Genomic DNA, 20,047 nt, shown 5'->3' with positions numbered 1-20,047 from the left:
AAATAGGATACTTATTCGTTATAGTGACCTTGTTCAACTAGCAGTAGTCAATACACATTCAAAGCGAACTATTTTTCCTCTTCACAAATAAGACCAGAGCACCACAAGGTGAGATACAATGTCGAATAAAACCTTTATCAAGAAGATCTTTCAACTGCTCTCTCAAATCTTTCAACTCAGCTGGAGCCCTTCTATATGGTGGGATAGAGATAAATTGAGTATTAAGAAGAATATCTATGCCAAAGTTGATTTCTCTCTCAGGAGGGACTCCATGAACATCATCTGGAAAGTACTCTTGCAACTCATTAACAATTGGAACTGACTGAATAGTATATGTCTCAATGCTAGAGTCATTAACTCGGACTAAGTGATAGATGCACCCCTTAGAAACTAATTTTCTCACCTTAAGGTATGAAATGAAACAACCCTTAGGCACTGTTGAACTACACCTCTACTCAATAACAAGCTCATTAGGAAACAATAACTTAACTACTCGAGTTCTACAATCAACTAAGGCATAACGAGCATGAAGCCAGTCCATAGCTAGAATAACGTCAAAGTCCACCATGTCTAACTCGACCAAGTCAGCTATGGTGTCCTTCTAATTGATAGAGATGGTACAATCATGATAAGCTCTCTCGGCTAGAATAGAATCACTAATATGTGTGGAAACACTAAAGCGCTCGAGATACGTCCTCGGGAAGAGTATCAAACCTCATAGCAATATACAGAGTCAGAAAAGATAAACTCGCACCTGGATCAAGTAATGCATATACATCAAAAGTAAATACTTTGATCATACAAGTGACGACATCTGGTGAATTTTCCTTCTGTTGGCGACTGGTGATAGCATACAGACGATTTTCTCCTCCGCATGTCCCTGAAGTAGCTCCTCTTGGAGCGGCCCTATCTGTTAGAGCCGCTGAAGAAGATTGAGCTTTATTTCCCCCATTGCCACTAGGTTTCCTATTCTTAAGGCACTCTCTTATCAAGTGACCTATCTGACCACACCTGAAGCAGCCAGTGGAGCCATCACGACACGTTTCTGGGTGGTTTCTACCAAACTTAGCACATGTATGGGTCCAATTTGCCCCTTGTGCCACACTACCATGAGATTGGCAGATCGAGCTCTAAAGTTCTATGAATTCTGATTTCTGAACTAACCTCAGTTATTTGGTGCAAGTGAACTAGCATATGATGGAGCAGGTCCAGTTAACCTTTGTTGAAAAGATGACAGGTTCACATTTCCAGTATTTTGCAATCCTAACTCATTACTGTCATCTTAGACTTCTTTCTGCAAAACTCTTCTCTATCTCTGAACTTGTCTTCCCGAACCTGTTGAAAATCAACCATAAGCCCTGCTATCTCCATGTCCTCTATCAAAATAGCATTCTTATCCTCTTTGCTTGTCAAATAGGACAATCCAGACACAAATAGACTCATTATGCTCCTCATATTTGCAACCATCTCTGGAGCATAATGGGACAAGTGAGTGAACTTGAGATTTTACTCATGCACACTCATGGACTTCTGTTTAAGTTTAAGAAATCATCTCACCTTTGCCTCTCTTAGTTTGTGGGGAAACAAATGATTTATGAACGCACTCTCAAACACATCCTAGCTCACACGTGGTGCCCCTTCAGCCCTTCTCTTCTGCCATTGGTCTTACCAAATCCTAGCAACACCCTTGAGTTGGTAAGAAGTTAACTCCACTCGCTAAGCATCAGCTAAATGCATAACCTCAAATACCTTTTGTAGCTCTTCAACAAATTTCTTCGGATCCTCCGTGACATTTGACTCTATGAATTCTGGGGGATTCATCCTCAAGAACTCAACGATCCTCGATGTATCAGTCACATCTTGTCGAACCACTCTTTTTTGACCAGCTTGATTGGCCACAACTTGACTCAACATTTGGATAGCATCCCATAACTCAGCATTAGTGACCTCTCCTTGAGGCGGTTAAACTTTTGGTGCATTGGGTACCCCGTGGTATTTTGGATCAACATATCTCCTTGCAGGACGACCTCAAACAACTCTTTGTGGAGGCATGATCTAAAAAGATATGCGTAAAGCCCAAATTAGAAAGAAACTTTTATAGAGTTAGACTCTATCACACGAAAGAATTAGTAAGAAGGAAGGCAATGTTTCCTAAATGTTATAGCCTCCTACCTATATATGTGGCGAGCTTCACAACGATAACTAAGACTCTACATATAGAAGTTTATAGAAACCCTAGGACTCTTGAACTCTATGATCTGAGACCAAGTTTGTCATGCTCCGAACCTACACCCTGGTCATGGACGGTAATCAAGAATCATTGTTATCCCCAAGAGAACCCTTGGCAAGGCTTATTACTCACTTGAAGATTTACCCATCAATATAGAAGCCCAAATGCAAACTAAAATCAAACGGTCTCATAAGTAAAATAGTTTAAATTAAAGATACTCAAATGGACATAAGTGTTCAACTAAAAGTGTTTAAAACATAAGCAAGGGAAATGAAAAATAAGACTCATTATCAACTACTGTCTATAAAGCCTCTAAATACTAAACTATGATGGAAGTCGGGACAAGACCCACGACATCCTAATAAATCTATATCCATAAAGTGACACCCTCCGAAAAGCAAGGAGGCTCATCAAACCTTATTGGAACTGCAAGTGGTATCAATAGAGCTTTTGTTGATGACATTGAACACATATATCTATATCATGAAAAAATGCAGGAAAAATAAATTAATACAGTTAATGTACGAGCATATAACGGGAACATTGAAACATCACATAAGCTTGAACTGATAAAAAGGAAGACATACTCACCTCATCTTAACTCAACTCAACTCAAGAATAATTTACTCAACCCAAGAATACTCAACTCAATTCAAGAACAGTCAACTCAACTCAATATGAAAGCAATCGTAATAAGATGCAATAAATAAATCTTGGTAAACAGTAGATAAGAACTCAAAATGGAAAAAAATACAATAATAACTCTTTACTCTTATTTAGGAGATTCTCTAACTGACAATCATCACTATAAAGTACATGATTATACAATGTCTCACCCGCGCTCCTAAAACTATCTTATACCTTGCAAGAGTATAGGACATCCCCAACTAAGTTGATCCACTAAGCTATATGTAAAAGCAATAAGGAAACATCTAAAAATATGATCTTTTACCAATGTTGGCCTACATGGTTTATGAGGATCTTGAGTTGTCTAAACTCATCCCCATATCGGTGCTCAATACTATTCCCAATAATATATAACTCATGCTCATATGTTTAAAAACAGAAATACTCCTCATTTTTAGATAATTGCTCAAAAGGTTCTCTCAAAAGAGATAATACCAAAAAACTCCTCATGAACTCGTTTAGAATCAAGGTTTTCCTCTCATTTTAACTGTAAAACTATTTATACCTGGAAATACTTAGCTCCGTTATACTCATTTTAAGGAATGAAACTCAACACTCCTTATTCTCACACTCATTTACTCAGGACTTAAAACAAGTTATAAATAATTGTAAAAAGAGTTCTCAAAATGACTCAAAAATGTTTCTGAAACTTTACTCTTAGTCTATACTTTAATTTGAAATGAAGATTTAATAGTTATGATTAGAAGATAGGATCTCTCAATAATTTATGGAGGCTTAGATAGTTGATAATAAGAAACAAGCGAAGACTCAAATTGTTGAGCACTGGCGCGATGCGTAGAAGGATTTTTATATTTGGTTGCAAAATATATAACTTTTTAAGGTAGAGGACTATGTAGCCTCTCCGCGACGCAGAGAGGGGGTGACTATCTGGAAACTAAAATTTTAAAGCATCTCCACGATGCGGACCTGGGCACATATTTTTGCCCGATCTTTTCTTCCTCTCCCAAACTCGATTCAAATCATACCCACTGCAAGTCCATTGCTCAAATTCATGAATTTTGATAATCAAGAACATTTTGAATGAGACCCACACAAAAATCTACCAAGAGACTCAACTCATTTGCAAAACCCTCCCCTCAAGAACGCAAAGATATCCATTATTAATCAAACTAAAGAAATACTCAAGAACTCTATAATCAACTTAAATAAATAATAATTTATGGTTACAAGCTTACATGATTGGCGTGAGGGAAAACAGACCCAACACTATAAAAGCTTACATACCTCGTAAGAACAAAGTTATTGGCGACAATCAACAATGCTTGGAAGAACTCCTTGAAACGTACTTCTTTTTCTCCTCTAGTACTTCTCTCTAATAATCCTACCCTCTTTTGGAATGACTAAAAGTAATTCCAATCAGTTTAGACCCCTAAAAGAGTGAAAAAGTATGTTAGGCTAGTGGGTAAGGAATCGACCAAAATACCTTTCCTTAAAACAGATGAATTTCCTTATCTAGACAGGCTGCACTTAAACAGACACATCACCTTCATTCAAACTCAGAATTTAGAATGCAGACTCAACGGCCTTCGATTTGATACCTCATGGGTTAGCTAACTCAGTTTCTGCCAAAGGTACCCAAAGCTCATAATTGAAGGGTAACTTGTACGAATCTTAATTTAGCTATTTCTAGTTCTTAGGTGTTACATAGTTGAAAAAGGGTAAGCTGTCTACATCACTTTTGTTATAAGGTCCTGCCCTTTCACGAGCTTTGCTAACGTGGGATGCTTTGTGCACGTTGCTTCCCCTTTTGCATGTATGTGTGGACAAGATGGTAACTTGCATTAAACTTAAAGTGCATTAACATATGTAAAAAGTTCTAGATATGAGAACCCGTGCCAGTACAGACTCAATATATGTTACTCTTTCATTCTCAACTTAGAGACACAGTTGGAATTTGGAGAATCGTCCAAATCTTTGTATGGCTTTTAAATATTTTATTTTGTTATTTATTGTGATCTATAGTACTTTTTACATAATTTTCAAATAATACATATGACTCCCTATATTCCAGTTTACGTGACATAGATAAATTTAAACAATTAACCAACGTTTTTATATGTTTTTCAAATATTTCAACTTGTTAATCATTGAGATTTGTAGGGCATTTTATGTCATTTTCAAATAACCTTTATTTCTTCTTTTGTCTCTGTTTATATGGCACCGATAAAATTTTGAGAGTCAACCAAATTTTTATGTCTTTTAAAATTTAAATATTTTAAATTGTTAATTATCGTGATTTGTAGATTTTTTTATATGTAATTTGCAAATATCCAGAAAGAAATAAAATAAGATAAACAAATTAAAACGAAAAAATATAAAAAATTATATAAATGACTTGGCGAAAAGCAGGCATGTCGACCAACAAGTGTCTACTCCTAGACTTCTCTATATAGTAGTAATAAGGTGAAAATTTACTATTTATCTACTCTTTTCTTCCAAGGTTCTCTTTTTTTCATTTTTAGAATGCAATAGCCGAATGAAATAAAAGTTTCATGATCACTTTTGAACTGGCGGCAATACTTAGAACACAAGAAATTTATGTTAAAGGAACTCCATTATATCCTATAGAGCTAGTATAATTATTGTTTTTCTCGAGCAATAAACCATTCCTTTCCTGCAATACACGTACAACTACTACCCATGTTAAATAGTGAAAAGGAAGTGGTTATTGTGATGAATGGTATATAATCAAATGAGTTGTTCACATAGTCATTGCAACATTTATTTTTACCTACATTTCACCAACACTCATATAACCAAACAAATGAAAATCTCAACCTACATTTCACCAAAAAAAAAATGCTAACATCAAGAAACATCAGAAGCCCTTAATTATATCATGTAATTTCTTAGCCATAAAATTTAAAGGGACAACCAATTTAGATACTAAGAAAATTTCCTAAAACCAATTAATTTGAAAAGCATTCATCAAATTCTACACTAGTACTAAAGAAAATTTCCTAATTCTCCCATTTCTAAGCTATGATTTATCATGCTGAAACACAAAGGGATATAAAGAATTTTTTTTTTTTTTTAAAAAAGATTAGATTTGGAAAACCCCACTTGGGAAATGTAAGGTGTTTGTCTTGTACAAGGTTTGAAACTCCAGTTGTTGCAAAAATTTCCAAGAAAGCTCTCCAATCAAAATCAATAAATATGGGTTCAAATATGCAAATAAAACTCAAGCAAATTATTTCCTTTTTTTTTTCCTTATTTATGTTCTTCTTGATTTTTTTTTCTGTTTGCATCTTTTAGTATTCATTCACATAACAAAAGCAATCAAATTCGGATTTATCACCATATCCAGACATGTAGAAGCCATTCTTGGCTTGTTGACAAATGGCAATAGATTATTATTTTAACAAAATATATCATTATTCTCTTTATGGTTAAACTAGTTACTCTCTCAATTGCAATGACTCAGAGGGTTTTTTGATTGACTTAAAAGTTGATCAAACCTAATGTTTAGTGACTTTTTTACTTTTGGAATTGTTTGAGTAATATAATTTTTTTTTGAAAAATAAGTCAAAAAGGACTTAAAATAAGTTAGAAAGTGTTTGGCAGAATAAAAAATGACTTAAAATAAGTTTAAAATGACTTAAAATATGTCAAAAGACAAAAGTAGGTCCCCCCTTACTTTTTTTTTTTGACTTAAAAATCATTCTAGTTTGACTTTTTGTTTTTGACATAAAACCTACCTTTTTAAGCTACATAAAGCAATTCCAACAATTTTGTTAGCTTCGAAATGTCGAGTTTTGTCTAGAAAGACCTTTAGTGCATATCCCAAGCCTCTTTATGGATTTTGTCTTAAAATAGAGTTTAAGTGTGGGACCCACTTTTCATCCAGATGACCTCAATTGTAAATTTTGGTAGCTCTGTTGAGTCCTGAACACCAAATTTTGTAGGGTGGCATATCTCATTTGCATGCACAGGGTTTTGAATGAATAACCAGCACCCCATTAGAGATTTTGAGAACTTAGTGTTTTTGCTGATGCACAGATGCAAGTATGTTGAAAAGACAATTATCTCGCTTGGTGCAGGTGACCTCCTTCAGCATGGTCACGAGGGATCCTCCGCGATCATGGAGATCCCTGCACCTCGCTATCGCGATCGTGGTGTGTTCCTTTATGGTGTTGACAAGTTTTTGTCATTACCATTAGGAGGTTTGACTTCTGTGATCACGTAGGTATTTCCTTGTTGGGGTCACGATCGTGCCTTTGATCTCTGCGACATGAAGAGTAGTTTGACTGGTCTTTTAAATAAAGATCTATCACAATGAATAATTGAACCTTAAGGTCTAAATACAATTTTTGGAGTTCTACACCTCTATTTTAGGTGTGCCTACATATTGGAGTGTTCAGGCAAATGTGGAGAGCATCGGTTTGAGGTAAATTTCCTCAAAAAGGGATTGCCTAGCTTCCTGATTTGGTGAATTATTGTGATTTTATTGCATCTTGTTACATCTACCTTCTTGGGCACCGAATTGTGTCCCATTTTGGGACATGCAGTAACTCAATTGAGACTTTCTGACAAATTCAATTTCAGGATTCTTGGTGTGGGTCTCACATTCTCGGTTTGACTCAATTTTTAGTCAGCCTCCACTTATTGTGTTTTTTATATCAAAAATCCATGTTGATGTTGTGAATATATTTTTGATTGTACGACAACAATTTGAGCCCATTTAGAAGGGGAAAGCTCTCGAATCGTATTTTGGAGCGCGCATGGTCTGCATTTAGGTAGACTATGACTTCCCAGTCTTTACATGTGCTAGAGAATGTGAATTCATATTAATCAGTTAAAATTGTGATGGGTTGGTAGATGAATCATGCTTACTTATTAGAAATCATGTCTTCAGCTTTAATTTTTAGGTATATCATTAGTGTTAGGATCTTATTCCTGCTTTATGAGCATGCATTACCTTCAGGCCTTCGTTCGTACTTGTTTGTTATATTTGGAAGCTTGTTATTGTCCCTAGCTTAGGAATTGGCATGTGTTTTCCTTAGACTCGCATTTTGGAAGTCGATAGACATTAGAATTCTCTGAGATTGCTTCAGACAACTTAGCTCCTTGTAGACTATTTTAACACACTTAGGTTTGATATTATGAGCCTTATCTCGGAGGTAACTCAGCTCCAATGACCTGTCACCCATAATTCCTTTTCTACTACAGACTAAATGATTCTCTGTTGTGATTGCCGGCGTCTTTCGACGATGTGGATTGGATTTTGGTTCGGCATTGGAGTGGTATGATCTTTCAACCTTGGGGTGGAATCCTTGGTAGACTTATGATGGTGACTTCACATGGCAGTCTCCCTCTACAGTTCATACAGTGGTAGATTAATGTATGGGTATATCACTGTTATAGTCATACATTGAAGGTCTACAAACATGATCTACAACTACTGTCTGAGTTTTGGGAATACTATCCTCTACTTTCTTTTCACTTTCACTCATTCCTAACTGGTGTGTATTCATGTTAGATTTTCGTTCATTTGACCTGTGTACTCTTATTTCTTTACTTTCCAAGCTAAGTAGGCCTATGATGCCTTCTTGGTACGTGTTGTTTTGGTACTAATACTACACTCTGTACTTATTTTCGTGCTGCAGTTTTGAGCACCATTCATCAATGCTAACATCGAGTTGGTTTCACGAGGATTTGGAGACGAGGGTGAACTTATGGCGTTCTAGTGTCACGACCCAGGGCTACCCCCTAGATGTAACATGGCGTATAGGACCCCGAAAGACCTCATACAAGCTACTTAGCATTCATAACATAAGATATAGAACAAAAGTGGTAAAACAACATCTCAAGTCCAATAGTGTTATAAAAGTAAAACGGGGATTTAAAACACTTGTCTCAATAACAAGATAATATAATAGAACGAAATTGGGCCTAGCCCATTCATCAGGACCAAGACTGGAAATAAGAAAGAAAACTAAGAACAATGAAAATCCATCTTCGAAGCATGAGGACTCACCAAAGCTCGGGAACCTCGTACGCAACCAGTAGCCACGAAACTGTGAAGCCTAACTATTGCACCCTACATTTGGGGAAATGTGGGCAAGAATATGTGTTAGTATAAAATAATGTACCAAGTATGATACCTATGCATAAAACATTTAAATCATGCCAAAAGAAGACATTTCATGACATGCAATTGACCAAGCTAAAACATGATATAAAAGGGTAAGAAAACATAATTCATAAAACATGGTCAATGCAAGCTAACATTAATTGAAACCTTTGAACACATATGAGATACCTCTTGAAGTAACCTTAGGTCATTATTATTGTGGGAATTAGCCTTAACCGACATAGAGACCATTTGAGCTATAACATGATCCCCGATGTCTCCCACACCGAAAAGGATTGTCCTACTTGCCAAGGTATGGACCATAAACTTCTAGCTTAAGTGGATCTACTAGCTAATGTCTATCTAGACAATCATAATATGGAGGCACATAAGTAAGGTATAGGGAGATTGCTTCTAGAAACCCGACCTCTACTAATGGGAGAGTTTCCATATCAATATCCTTCTGGTGCTATGCTTAAATCCTACAGAATAGTCATTTCTTACTTATACTTATTATCTATGGAAGGGCACGTCATCTTGCCAATCCAAGATAAGTCATCATCCATGGAAATGTATCATTCAATAACCAATCCAAACTAAGTTTCATTAGGATAGCTCTTATTGTTTGATTCAATTAGGTGAGAAGACCTTTCAACCTTAGAATCCTTATTATGTGAGAAAACCTTTCACAATCATGCTTTTATGTGTATATGAGAAAAATCCTTTCAACAACACAACATAAACATCATTATTGATACTTTACTCTCAAAGCATCCTTCAAACAATTTTCATAAACTTCATAAGAACATGCACAATTTCATAATTCACCTTTCAAGGTTCAAAATCACTTTCAATCATCAACATCTAGAAATCATGGGTTAGATATGGGTTCATAGAAATTCATCATAAAATCATATAATTCTATTAATCCGTGCTTGATTTCATAAAAATCTTCTTTCATAATCTAAACCCACATTATATCATCATAACTGGAAAAATGTGGGATTTACATGGTTCATGGAGATAATCATAAAGACCACAGTAGTTCATCAATTCATGTATAAGAGATAGTAATTCAATCATTTAAATCAACATTGAAAAGAACCCATGGCAATTGAAGAAAACCCTAACTCAATTGGGGATTTCTAACTTTGAAAATAGGAGAATTTGGGAACTCCGCGAATGGAAGGAATCCATGGATGAAAACTATCAAACCTTGATGCCAAAAGCTTTAAAGCAATGGAGGATTTGGAGGCTTGATCTTGAAACCCTAGCGTTCTTCTTCAATTTCTAGAAAGAGAAATATATGGAGAATATGAGTTTGATCAAGTTTTCAAATTTTAAGAGAATGAATTTATTTTGGGTGATTTGGGTGTTTAGAATCATTATATAGGGCTTTGGGTAAAAGGAAAAATGACTTAGTATTGACTTAAAACAATTGAGGGAAATGACCTAAAAGTCCCTGACGAGAAACTATCGAATTGCAATGATGTAGGCCAAAACAGGTCGTCATCCTCACCACGGCCTATCAAATGGGTCATGAAGAAATTTTTCCTGATAGTGCTTCACTATTTTGGGAATACTCCAAGATAGGAATTAGGAAAACTCAGTAGCATTGGAAAATGACTCAAAGACCTTTAATTTAATATGTCATGGGCCACCTAATTAGTTATGAGCTAATAGGTATGATCATTTGAAGTTGACCCTAAACTCTAAGCCTAATGAAAAACCCTTCACGGACGACTTCACGGTCCGTGTGGGGCTTCACAAGCCATTTTGATGCCCGAAGCCCTTGACCAGTAGCTAGGGGAGGACCCCTACTTACTTGAAACCCTTCACGACCAGTTTGACGGCCTGTCACCCACACTACGGGTCGTCTAAGCATCGGTCAAATTGAAGCTTACATGGGGAAGGTTATGGAAACCTACCATAAGCCCCTCAATGGATTGTGGTCCCCTTCACGACCCATCTAGAGCTCCGTGGAGGGTTTCATGGTCCTCTCTTGGGGCTTGTGACTTTCCCACTTGACCCATTTCTAGCCTTTCCCGAATCTGAGGTTGTAAAACCCCGAAATCGAAAGAGGGATGCCTAGAAGATTTCATAACTCTCAGGTTCCATCTACGAGGGCCAATCATGGCTAGTGGTATGGGCCATAAACCGTAGGTGGGTCCGTGGATGGGTCCCCGGGAATTGTCTAGGACAAGGACAACAGTTTGACCTACGGAACGTCGGTGGGTCCACAGTCCGTGGTTTAGGAGCCGTGGGTCCAGGAAAAACTCTCTGACAAGAAGCCACGAGTGTGGAAGATGGATAATAGGTCTATCCACGATCCGTCTGTGGGGTCTCGTTCGTGACACTAACAGTTAAGTTCAGGGATAGTTGGGTCTTTGCCTAATTAATTATTTCCTATACTCAGTTGTTTTTTCTATGTTTAGGACCCTATATAAGTTTTTTAACACCAAAATTCACCCCATTGCATTTATTCTTCAAAAATCTACAAAGAATTCCCAAAACTCCTCTCAAATATTCTCTCTCTAGAACTTGAAGAAGAAGAAGATTCAATCAAGGGTTCAAGAAAAGGTTCCAATTCTTCCATTGAAGGGTAGCATTTGGATTCAAGGTGTGATAGTTTTCATCCATGGATTCCTTCATCCATTGAGTTCCCAAATTCCTCTATTTTCAAATGGTAGAATTCCCTAATTGAGTTAGGATTTTCTTCAATTAGCATGGGTTCTTTTCATTATTGATTTAAATAAATGAGTTATGATCTTCTAAGCATGAATTGATGAATTCCAATTGTTTTATGATGTTTTTACCTATGAACCCATGTAAACCCCATGTTTCAAGTATGAACTATATGTGGTGGGATTTTGATCTTCAAGGAAGAGTTTTATGATATTAAGCATGTAACGAGAGAATTGCATGAATTTATCATGAAATCCATATCTAACCCTTGTTTTCAAAATTTTGGTGATTGAAAGAGGGTTTTTGTCCTTGAATGGTGATTATGGAATTATGTATGTTTTCATGAGAATTATCTAAATGTTTTAAGTGTGCTTTGAGAGTAAAGTACCAAAGATCATGGTGTACTGTGAAAGGATATTCTCACTAAAACACATGCTAGCATGATGTGAAAGGTTTTCTCACATTGAAAGGATTCTTAGGTTGAAAGGCTTTCTCACCTAATTGAATCAGAATATAAGAGCTATCCTAATGAACTAGCTTGGATTGGCAAGATGACATGTATTTCCTTGGATAATGAGATTAAGTAACAAAATACTATTCAGTGGGATTTATGCTTAGCACTGAGTGGATATTGATATTGAGATGGAAGCTCTCCTGTTAGTAGAGGTCGGGTTTCTAAAAACAATCTCATAAGATGGAAGCTTTCCCGTTAGTGGAGGTCGGGTTTCTCGTAGCAATCTCCTTATCCCATAACTATGTTCCCCCATAGGTTGATTAGCTAGTGTATCCACATTAGCTAGAAGTTCATGGTTCTACCTTAGGCAAGTAGAACAACCTTTTTCAGTGTGGGAGACACCGGGGGATCATGTTATAGCTGAAATGGTCTCAATGTCGATTAAGGCTAATTCCCCACATTGATAATGAACTGAGGTTACTCAAGGAGTATCTCATATGTTTTCAAAGGCTTTAAATAATGTTATCTTAGATTATCCTTTTTTTGTAAAGTATGCTTTATAACTCTTTTATGTCATGTTTTAACTTGGTCAATTGCATGTGATGAAATGAAATGTCCCCTTTTAGCATGATTTAAATGAGTTATGCATGGCTATCATACTTGGTACATTGTTTTGTATTAACTCATACACTTGCCTACATTTTTCCCAAATGTAGGGTCTGACAAATAGGTTTCCGAGTCTCGAGGCTAGTAGTTGAGTTAGTGATTTGCCGAGCTATGGTGATTCCTCATTCTTTGACGATGGGGTTATTGTTTTACTTTCTTTCATGTACATTTCCTTTTGAACATGATGTATGGGCTAGGGCGAATTTCATTATATAGTATTAAATGGCTATGATGAGACAAGAGCTTAGACTTCCGCTTTTCGTTTTATAAAAAAATGTTTGGACTTGAACTATTTTACTCTTATTTTTCTATTTCTTATGGTATGAGAGCTATGTGGCTTGTGTGAAGTGCTTCGGGGTTCTATACGCCATTTACATCTAGAGGGTACCCCTGGGCCGTAACAGAGGTGTTACATCTAGATCATACATGTCTCCTTCTATTTAGTTTTGGCTAGTTGCTTTCTGTTGAAACAAGTATATATATTTTAGTCCACGTTTTGACTTGTACTATTTGGGTCTATATATATATATATATATATATATATCTTGAGTCCAAAACGACCACAACCTAAATGGTCAATCATACTTATGTGTAAATTTGAAAGATGTATACGCTATTTGGCAAACCATTGCCTCTTGTGGTAGAGAGTTTAATAACTTGTTAGAGTCGAAGAAGAATAACGTTATCATTGTATCCAAAAGCGTGGACATCCGAAAATGACAAGAATTAGGGACGAAAGACTGTCCATGGAATCATAGTTTAGGATTTTACCCCTGTGTGGGACTGATTATTTTTATCCCTTTTTCCTATTATGTATCCCCATTCAGTTTATTCATAAAACTTGTATAAATTTTGGTTTTGGGGAAATAGAATGTTTGAAATGATATTATACATCCTTCAAATCATTAGGCCTACCCTTGGCATAAGGGTCACATATCTGTTTAGAATGTGTAATATATGTTTATGTGTTATAACTGTTTTTGTGAATATGTTGCTTTATTTTAAGATGTTCTAGCATATTCTTTTGGCAATTTTCTAGAACCCCTAAGCATAAATATAAAGTCACTCTCGGAAATGCGTCCAAATGCTCCTTGAATCTTTAGTTTCACATAAAATCTTAACTTCACATTCAAATTGTAAATGAGATTCAGGTTAGTCGGACTACGTAGGACCTAAATTATATTTTATGAGATATGTAGGCAGTCTTTTAAATCTTGATCCCCGTATTTGAGAAATTCTACGTTTTCACTCTTGGAAGGAGAGTATAGTTTCATCTCAATCGAAAATCAAAAGTATGTCAATGAAAGAATACAAAAGGATTTTGGTTCATTCCAAGTGAACTTTTCTATCACTAATCCCAAATCTAACAGTCAAATTCTCTTTTATTTAGTCACTTTTCTATATCCGTGGCTAGTGAATCTTCAAGTGAAGCAACTTATATGTGTTTGCAGTGACGTGTGATATATTTTGTATTATTTACCATCGACACAGACTAACACATTTGTCTTTAGTTATTATTTTTTATCAGGTACTGATATGTGGTGAGAAAATGGCGGAACATCCATACTTCACAAGGTCTAAAGAACTTTAAGATTCCTTCTATATCCAAAGTTTGTCAAAAGGCAAAGAAAAAGTGGTTGAAAATGTCGAGAACACTAGTTTGACAAAAAATATTGTGATTAACCCTATCATTGTTGAACAAAACAAGTTGATTGCACAATTGTTCCAACAGATTGCTGAATGAAAGTTGAAATGGAATAGACCCGAGATTTGACAAATCTGGCTATCATTGCAAACACACCTACTATAAACAATGAAAGACCTCTACTCCATTTTCCTACTTCAAATTCAACATCCAAATATTTTCCAAACAAATCACCCATCGCTACGATTACAAAACTCCACACCATCAACGAAACAACCCTTAACCCACATCATGCTAGCCCCTTACACCAAAAGTCACCTACTCTTTAAAATCCAAGTACAAAAAGTCGCCCCAATTTCCACCTGTCCATCCAGTCACTACTCAAATTGTTCAAAATCCACCTAATACACAACCTATCATACCTCAAAAAATCGCTTTCATAGTCTAATATCATTAAAATCATACTTCTATTTACCATACATTTTGAACTCGATCATTATGAGAAGAAGCAGAAGGGGTGTGATGAGTAGGGGATTTTGACTTATTTAAGCCTTAAAATTCAAATTTTTAGTGTCCTCAATTCCTATTTTATGCTTTAAACTGTTGTTAAAATACTAATTTGTAGCAAGGAAGGCAAAGAGAAAGACAAGGACTTTACCGGGAAAAAAAGAGCGAAAATGCTGAATAAAATCAAGGCGGATACACGCCAAAGCCACTCAGGGCGTCGCCGAGTGGACCTTCAGCTCGCCAAAAGTTCTAGCAGTTCATCCGATGGATAAGCTCAACTTGACGAGCAAATTGGTATTTCGGCGACGCACCGAATGGATCGGCGATGTCTTCCTTGATCGCCTAAAGTCACGGAAGAGAGGTGGTGAAAGGTAAAGACAAAAAGGTGATGGAAGGGAGCATTCGACGCATCGCTGACCAGGTCAGTGAAGCCCTACTTACATCGTCGAATGATTCTAAAGTTGATATTTTGGGAACGTATAAATGTAATTTTCAAAAGAAGAAAAGTTGTTCCCACATCGTCCAGTTCTAGGTTTTTTATTCTAAACATTGTTTTTACACTTTTTGAGTAGATATTTAGGGTTGGTTTGATTTTTAGATTTAATTGGAGCATTTAAAGACTTGTGGATTCTTGCTCTTTATGATGTTTGGCTAGAACCCCCATTCTTGGGGGTGTGATTATGTAATTGAATGTTTTAATTATCTTATAGGTGTTAGTATTTAGTGATTTTTTTGTTGATTTGAAGTGGGTTAAATTAATAGTTGAGTTTTAATTAATGATTTGTAGTTGCAAATACAATTCTAGTTTAGAATTTTATGCCTGCATGAAAAAGAAGTATTAGAATTCAAACTATTAGTTGATGAATGTAGTGATTGGTTTATTGTAGACTTAGCTTGAGAAACTGTGTCTAAATGAAATCCAAGTAATCTAGCTTTAAAAAGTATATTAATTGAGGTATTGGGTTGTTTATATTTGTTGTGCTTGTCGAGGTTCCAAAGAACTTTCTTGATTCGTGATAGTTGTTTGAGAAATGACTATTACACCTAAAGCCCAGCCTACCTACTAAGATTCATCAACTTATCGTAAATAATAATAACCCATTTTTTTGGCATTCAATTGATCATACTCCCGAGAAATCCCCTTTACTTGTTTACTCCCAGTAGTTCTTAGTTGTTAACTGTCCACTCAAATCCCCCCATTTGACATTAATTGTCAACCCCTTGTCATTTATTTTATTTTCAAAAATGTCTACATCAACAAATGATTAGAACACCATTTTACTTTGTAATCGAATTCTTTACCCTATCACTCCCTATGGGATCGACCCCAACTCATAGTTGGGTTTATACTTGTTAGCGACCGCCTACACTTGGAATCGGATAAAGTGTAGCTGAGCGTTACCAAAAAATGGCAGCGTTGTTGGGGAGTTGTGTTTAGAATTATTTTAGTGAAGTTTAGTTCTGAATTGAGTTTGTTGTAGTTGAATCAACTTATTTTTGTTCTTTATTGGCTGCTCTTAAAAAGGTGAAGCGATAAGTGTAAACGAGAGCACTGCTAGCCAACTTGGACACAATGATGACATCGGTAACTTGAACGGTGTCAATGAAAATCATTTGGGAAGTGTGGGTTCTATTCGATTGCCTCTGACTATGGGCAATGCGGTGTTTCATGTGACTAGCACTATGTTGCAGTTGTTTCAAATGAAGGGTCTCTTTGAAGATCTTGCTACTGAGGATCCTCATGTTCACATCCAAAACATTGTGGATGTGTGTTTGCCATTTTCTTTCAAAAACATCACTTAGGGTCGGTCTGACTTCATTTTTATCCCTTTTCTCTAACGGGGTAGGCAACAAAGTGGTTAGCCGACTTACCAAGGGAATCAATTACTTCTTGGGAGGACCTCACTGATGTGTTTTATGTAAGATTTTCCCTCCCTCGAAGATGGTGAAATTGAGGGATAATATTCAATACTTTAAGCGAGTGGATGGTGAAACAATTTATGAGACATGGTTGAGGATTTAGAAATTGTTGCTCCAATGTTCAACTCATGGACCCACGAACAATGTGTTGCTACATTATTTCTAACAGAGCCTAGATTCAGTCAACAAGGGTGTGGCAGACCAGCTTGTCCCGGGCGGAATCATGCAACAACCATTTGATATAACATCTACTCTTCTTAATGAGATGAAAAAAATCAACTGTGCTTGGAACACTACAGAAGATCAAGTGTCTCCTTTGAACTTTGGGATGACAAAGGAACAGATAAAAAAAAAACCAAGAGCGGGATGAAAACATAGCCAAGATGATGACCCAAATGGACTTATTGTCAAAACACATCATGGGAAGTGGTTCAAGGCTGTAAATGTGGTCGCAGTGATGAAGCGCAATTTGAAGGTATGTACAACAATGAAGTGAAATTCTTAGCAAATCAAAGAAGAGTTTTTCGGTCGAACTATCCAAGGCCGACTGAGAATCAAGGTTGGAACAGGGATCGCGATGACGATTGCAGAGACCGAGATAGGGAATGGCGTGATCGTGGTACGAATCAGAGAGAGTGAGACGATGATTAAGAATAATATGTACCTCTAATGAGTCCATAATTTGGACTCACTTAGGGCCTCATTTTAATATATTTAGTGTTCTCAAATGCATATTTTGTCTCAATAACCGATGTAAATCCTTATGTTTCAGGTATTTGGAGTTTGAGGCAAAGCATGGACACTACTTGGCAAAAAAGAACAAAATGGCTGAAAAGACGAAGAAAAGAAGGCATGAGGATCGCCTAATGCATTAGGCGAGTCCTGAATGGCCTCAACCTCGCCCAAAGTACCAGTGCACTGAGCCCTAAAGGTAAAGATCAAGTGGGTGATTAAAAGGAGCAGTCGGCACGTCGCCGAACAGCTCCGCGAAGCAGTACTATATCGCCCAACGATCCAGAACACGAAGATGCTGAAGGCAAAGGCTGAAAGGCGATAAAGAAGACCAAAGGGCGGATCGCCGAGTGCATCAGCGATCCCGACTAACTGCACCGAGTGATCCTTCGCAACACATTTTTAGACAACTATAAATACTAGTTTGAATTTTTATCTTTGTATGCAATTTCAGATACAACATTTTATTTTTATGAGTTTCAAGTAGAGAGACCTTGTTCTTAGCTTTTGAAGATTTCAAGACTTCCAATTCCAAGAAATTGGAAGTGGGTGTTGAAAATTCTTCATCCTAGACTCGTTTAAAGTGAATATAAATCATACCCAGTTGATGTTACTTCTATTTGGTATCTGTTCTTTCTTTTTTCTATGTCTAGCTAAAACCCCAATTCTTGGGGTGTGATTTTGTGAATATGGGTTAAATTTCCTATTGGGTATTGCTTACTGTTAATCTATTTGTTGTTTAAATGTGATTTCATTTAGTAGCTGTGTTTGAACTTAATGGGATTATAGTTGCAAATACAATTTCATCTTATTGTTTTTGTCTTGCTCAAGAGAGAGGTTTTAAAACTAAGACTACTAAATCGATAACCGGTGGTTATTGGGTCGTCATAGGTTCATCTCGAGAGAGGGAATCCTAGGCCTTTTCCCACACATTCAACTTGAGAGAGTGAATGGGCTAAGGTGGAGGTTGTTCTTAAAAGAGGCAATTCGGTGTTGGAGAGAAACTAAGTTGATTCGGGGTAAGTTGCTCGAGAGAGAATTTACCCCTACTAAAGTCTAGCATAGTCACAAGTGTTCACTAATTGATTATCGATAGCATTTACCCGATTGTGTAGTTTATCCCATATTCCTATCACATCCCAAGAATTCCGTCTCCTATATTCGCATCTTTTTGTTTTCACTTTTTTGTTCATTGATTGAATACAAACCCCCCATTAATTTATCATGTTTTTACTCGATAATGTTTTTAGCTATGGTTAACTCTAGCATATTTGCGCTTAACTCCTAATTCTCATAAACCGCTCCCTTGGGACTCGACCCCAACCCATTCGGTCGGGTTATATTACTATTGAACGAATGTTGACACTTAAATTGGAAGTTGTGTCTTTGATAATGTTATTCAATCAAAATGGCGCCGCTGCCATGGAGTTGTGTTATTTAAGAATTTCGAGTAAAGTCGAATTTTACTTTTGTTAGTCATAGTTTAATTACATATTTTTTAGTATTTTTTGTTTGTTTGTGTGAATACTTCTTGTTTGTTTGTATGAATATTTCAGAAAGTATGAGTGTGAACGGCAACGATAGCAACCAAGTAGGCCATGAAGATGATAATAGAAACCTTAACGATGTAATTGAGCCTCATGCTAATGACCCCCATCTCATGGGCGTTATCCTTAAAGAGTTTTTAATATTTCAAATATTTTGTATAATTTCTTCTTATGTCTACCGAGAAGCAAGAGATCGAAGTGATCAACTGAAGCTAGCAAGACAAGGAGCAAGTGATTGAAGAAGTCAACACACATCAGTTTGTTTTAAAAATTAACAATTTTTCTGTGGATGCGGGTCTATAAGATTGCCTCAAGGTCATCATATTCCTCCATTCAATGAATATGGAGAATTCAAAGGGTAAAGAGCTCCCAAAAATTGACAATTTTTTGTAGGTACCAAAAAGTTATTGAAGTTTTTCAGAAGAAAAAGAAGCAATTCAAAATAAGAGCAACAACACCTTATTCAAATCTTTAACAAAGCACAAGTCGCAATTAACACAAAATGTTCAAAATAGGAAAAATTTAAAGCATCGCTCCCAACATGTACAAACATCTTCAATGACATCAAATTACATTTTTCAGCATCAAGAACGTTTGAAGAATACTCACAAATCCCGACGATATCAGACGCGGTAATGTGAACCACCTAGAGGGACATCGTCTTTACCACCTAGAGTTATATTTCTACAGTATTATCAAATGAGATAATACAACCACCGAGAGGAACACCATCTTTATCATGTCGAGAGTCATTTGTATTATATTATCAGAGGTGATCATATCGTTGCCAAGAGGCCCATTACATATTCAAACCACGGGGAGGGCCATCATATATGCAAATGCCAAAAGGTCCATTGCATCTTCAAATGCCAAGAGGGCC

The 20,047-nt window shown here is 36.4% G+C and overlaps 1 protein-coding gene across 1 annotated transcript; it reads right to left on the bottom strand.

The window, feature by feature from the left end:
* Window positions 1-674: 674 nt before the first annotated feature.
* LOC125856005 (uncharacterized) lies at window positions 675-1,467 on the bottom strand. Its single transcript, XM_049535617.1, has 2 exons — window positions 1,276-1,467; window positions 675-1,001 (listed from the first exon to the last, which is right to left on the bottom strand). Exons 1-2 carry the CDS (start codon window positions 1,465-1,467, stop codon window positions 675-677), a joined length of 519 nt encoding a protein of 172 aa, XP_049391574.1.
* Window positions 1,468-20,047: the final 18,580 nt, after the last annotated feature.

Source organism: Solanum stenotomum, chromosome 2 (assembly GCF_019186545.1).
Source record: "Solanum stenotomum isolate F172 chromosome 2, ASM1918654v1, whole genome shotgun sequence".
Classification (NCBI taxonomy): Eukaryota; Viridiplantae; Streptophyta; class Magnoliopsida; order Solanales; family Solanaceae; genus Solanum; species Solanum stenotomum.
The sequence above is the reverse complement of the archived record's forward strand: the minus strand, read 5'-3'. Positions and strand labels throughout refer to the sequence as shown.

What these genes read in the sequence shown, in the direction of transcription:
- LOC125856005 (XM_049535617.1), bottom strand. Translation starts at nt 1,467, where the DNA reads ATGGTTGCAAATATGAGGAGCATAATGAGTCTATTTGTGTCTGGATTG. An exon ending in GAAAGAAGTCTAAGATGACA is followed by an intron (nt 1,002 to 1,275) that starts GTAATGAGTTAG and finishes AGGTGTGGTCAG; the next exon opens with ATAGGTCACTTGATAAGAGA.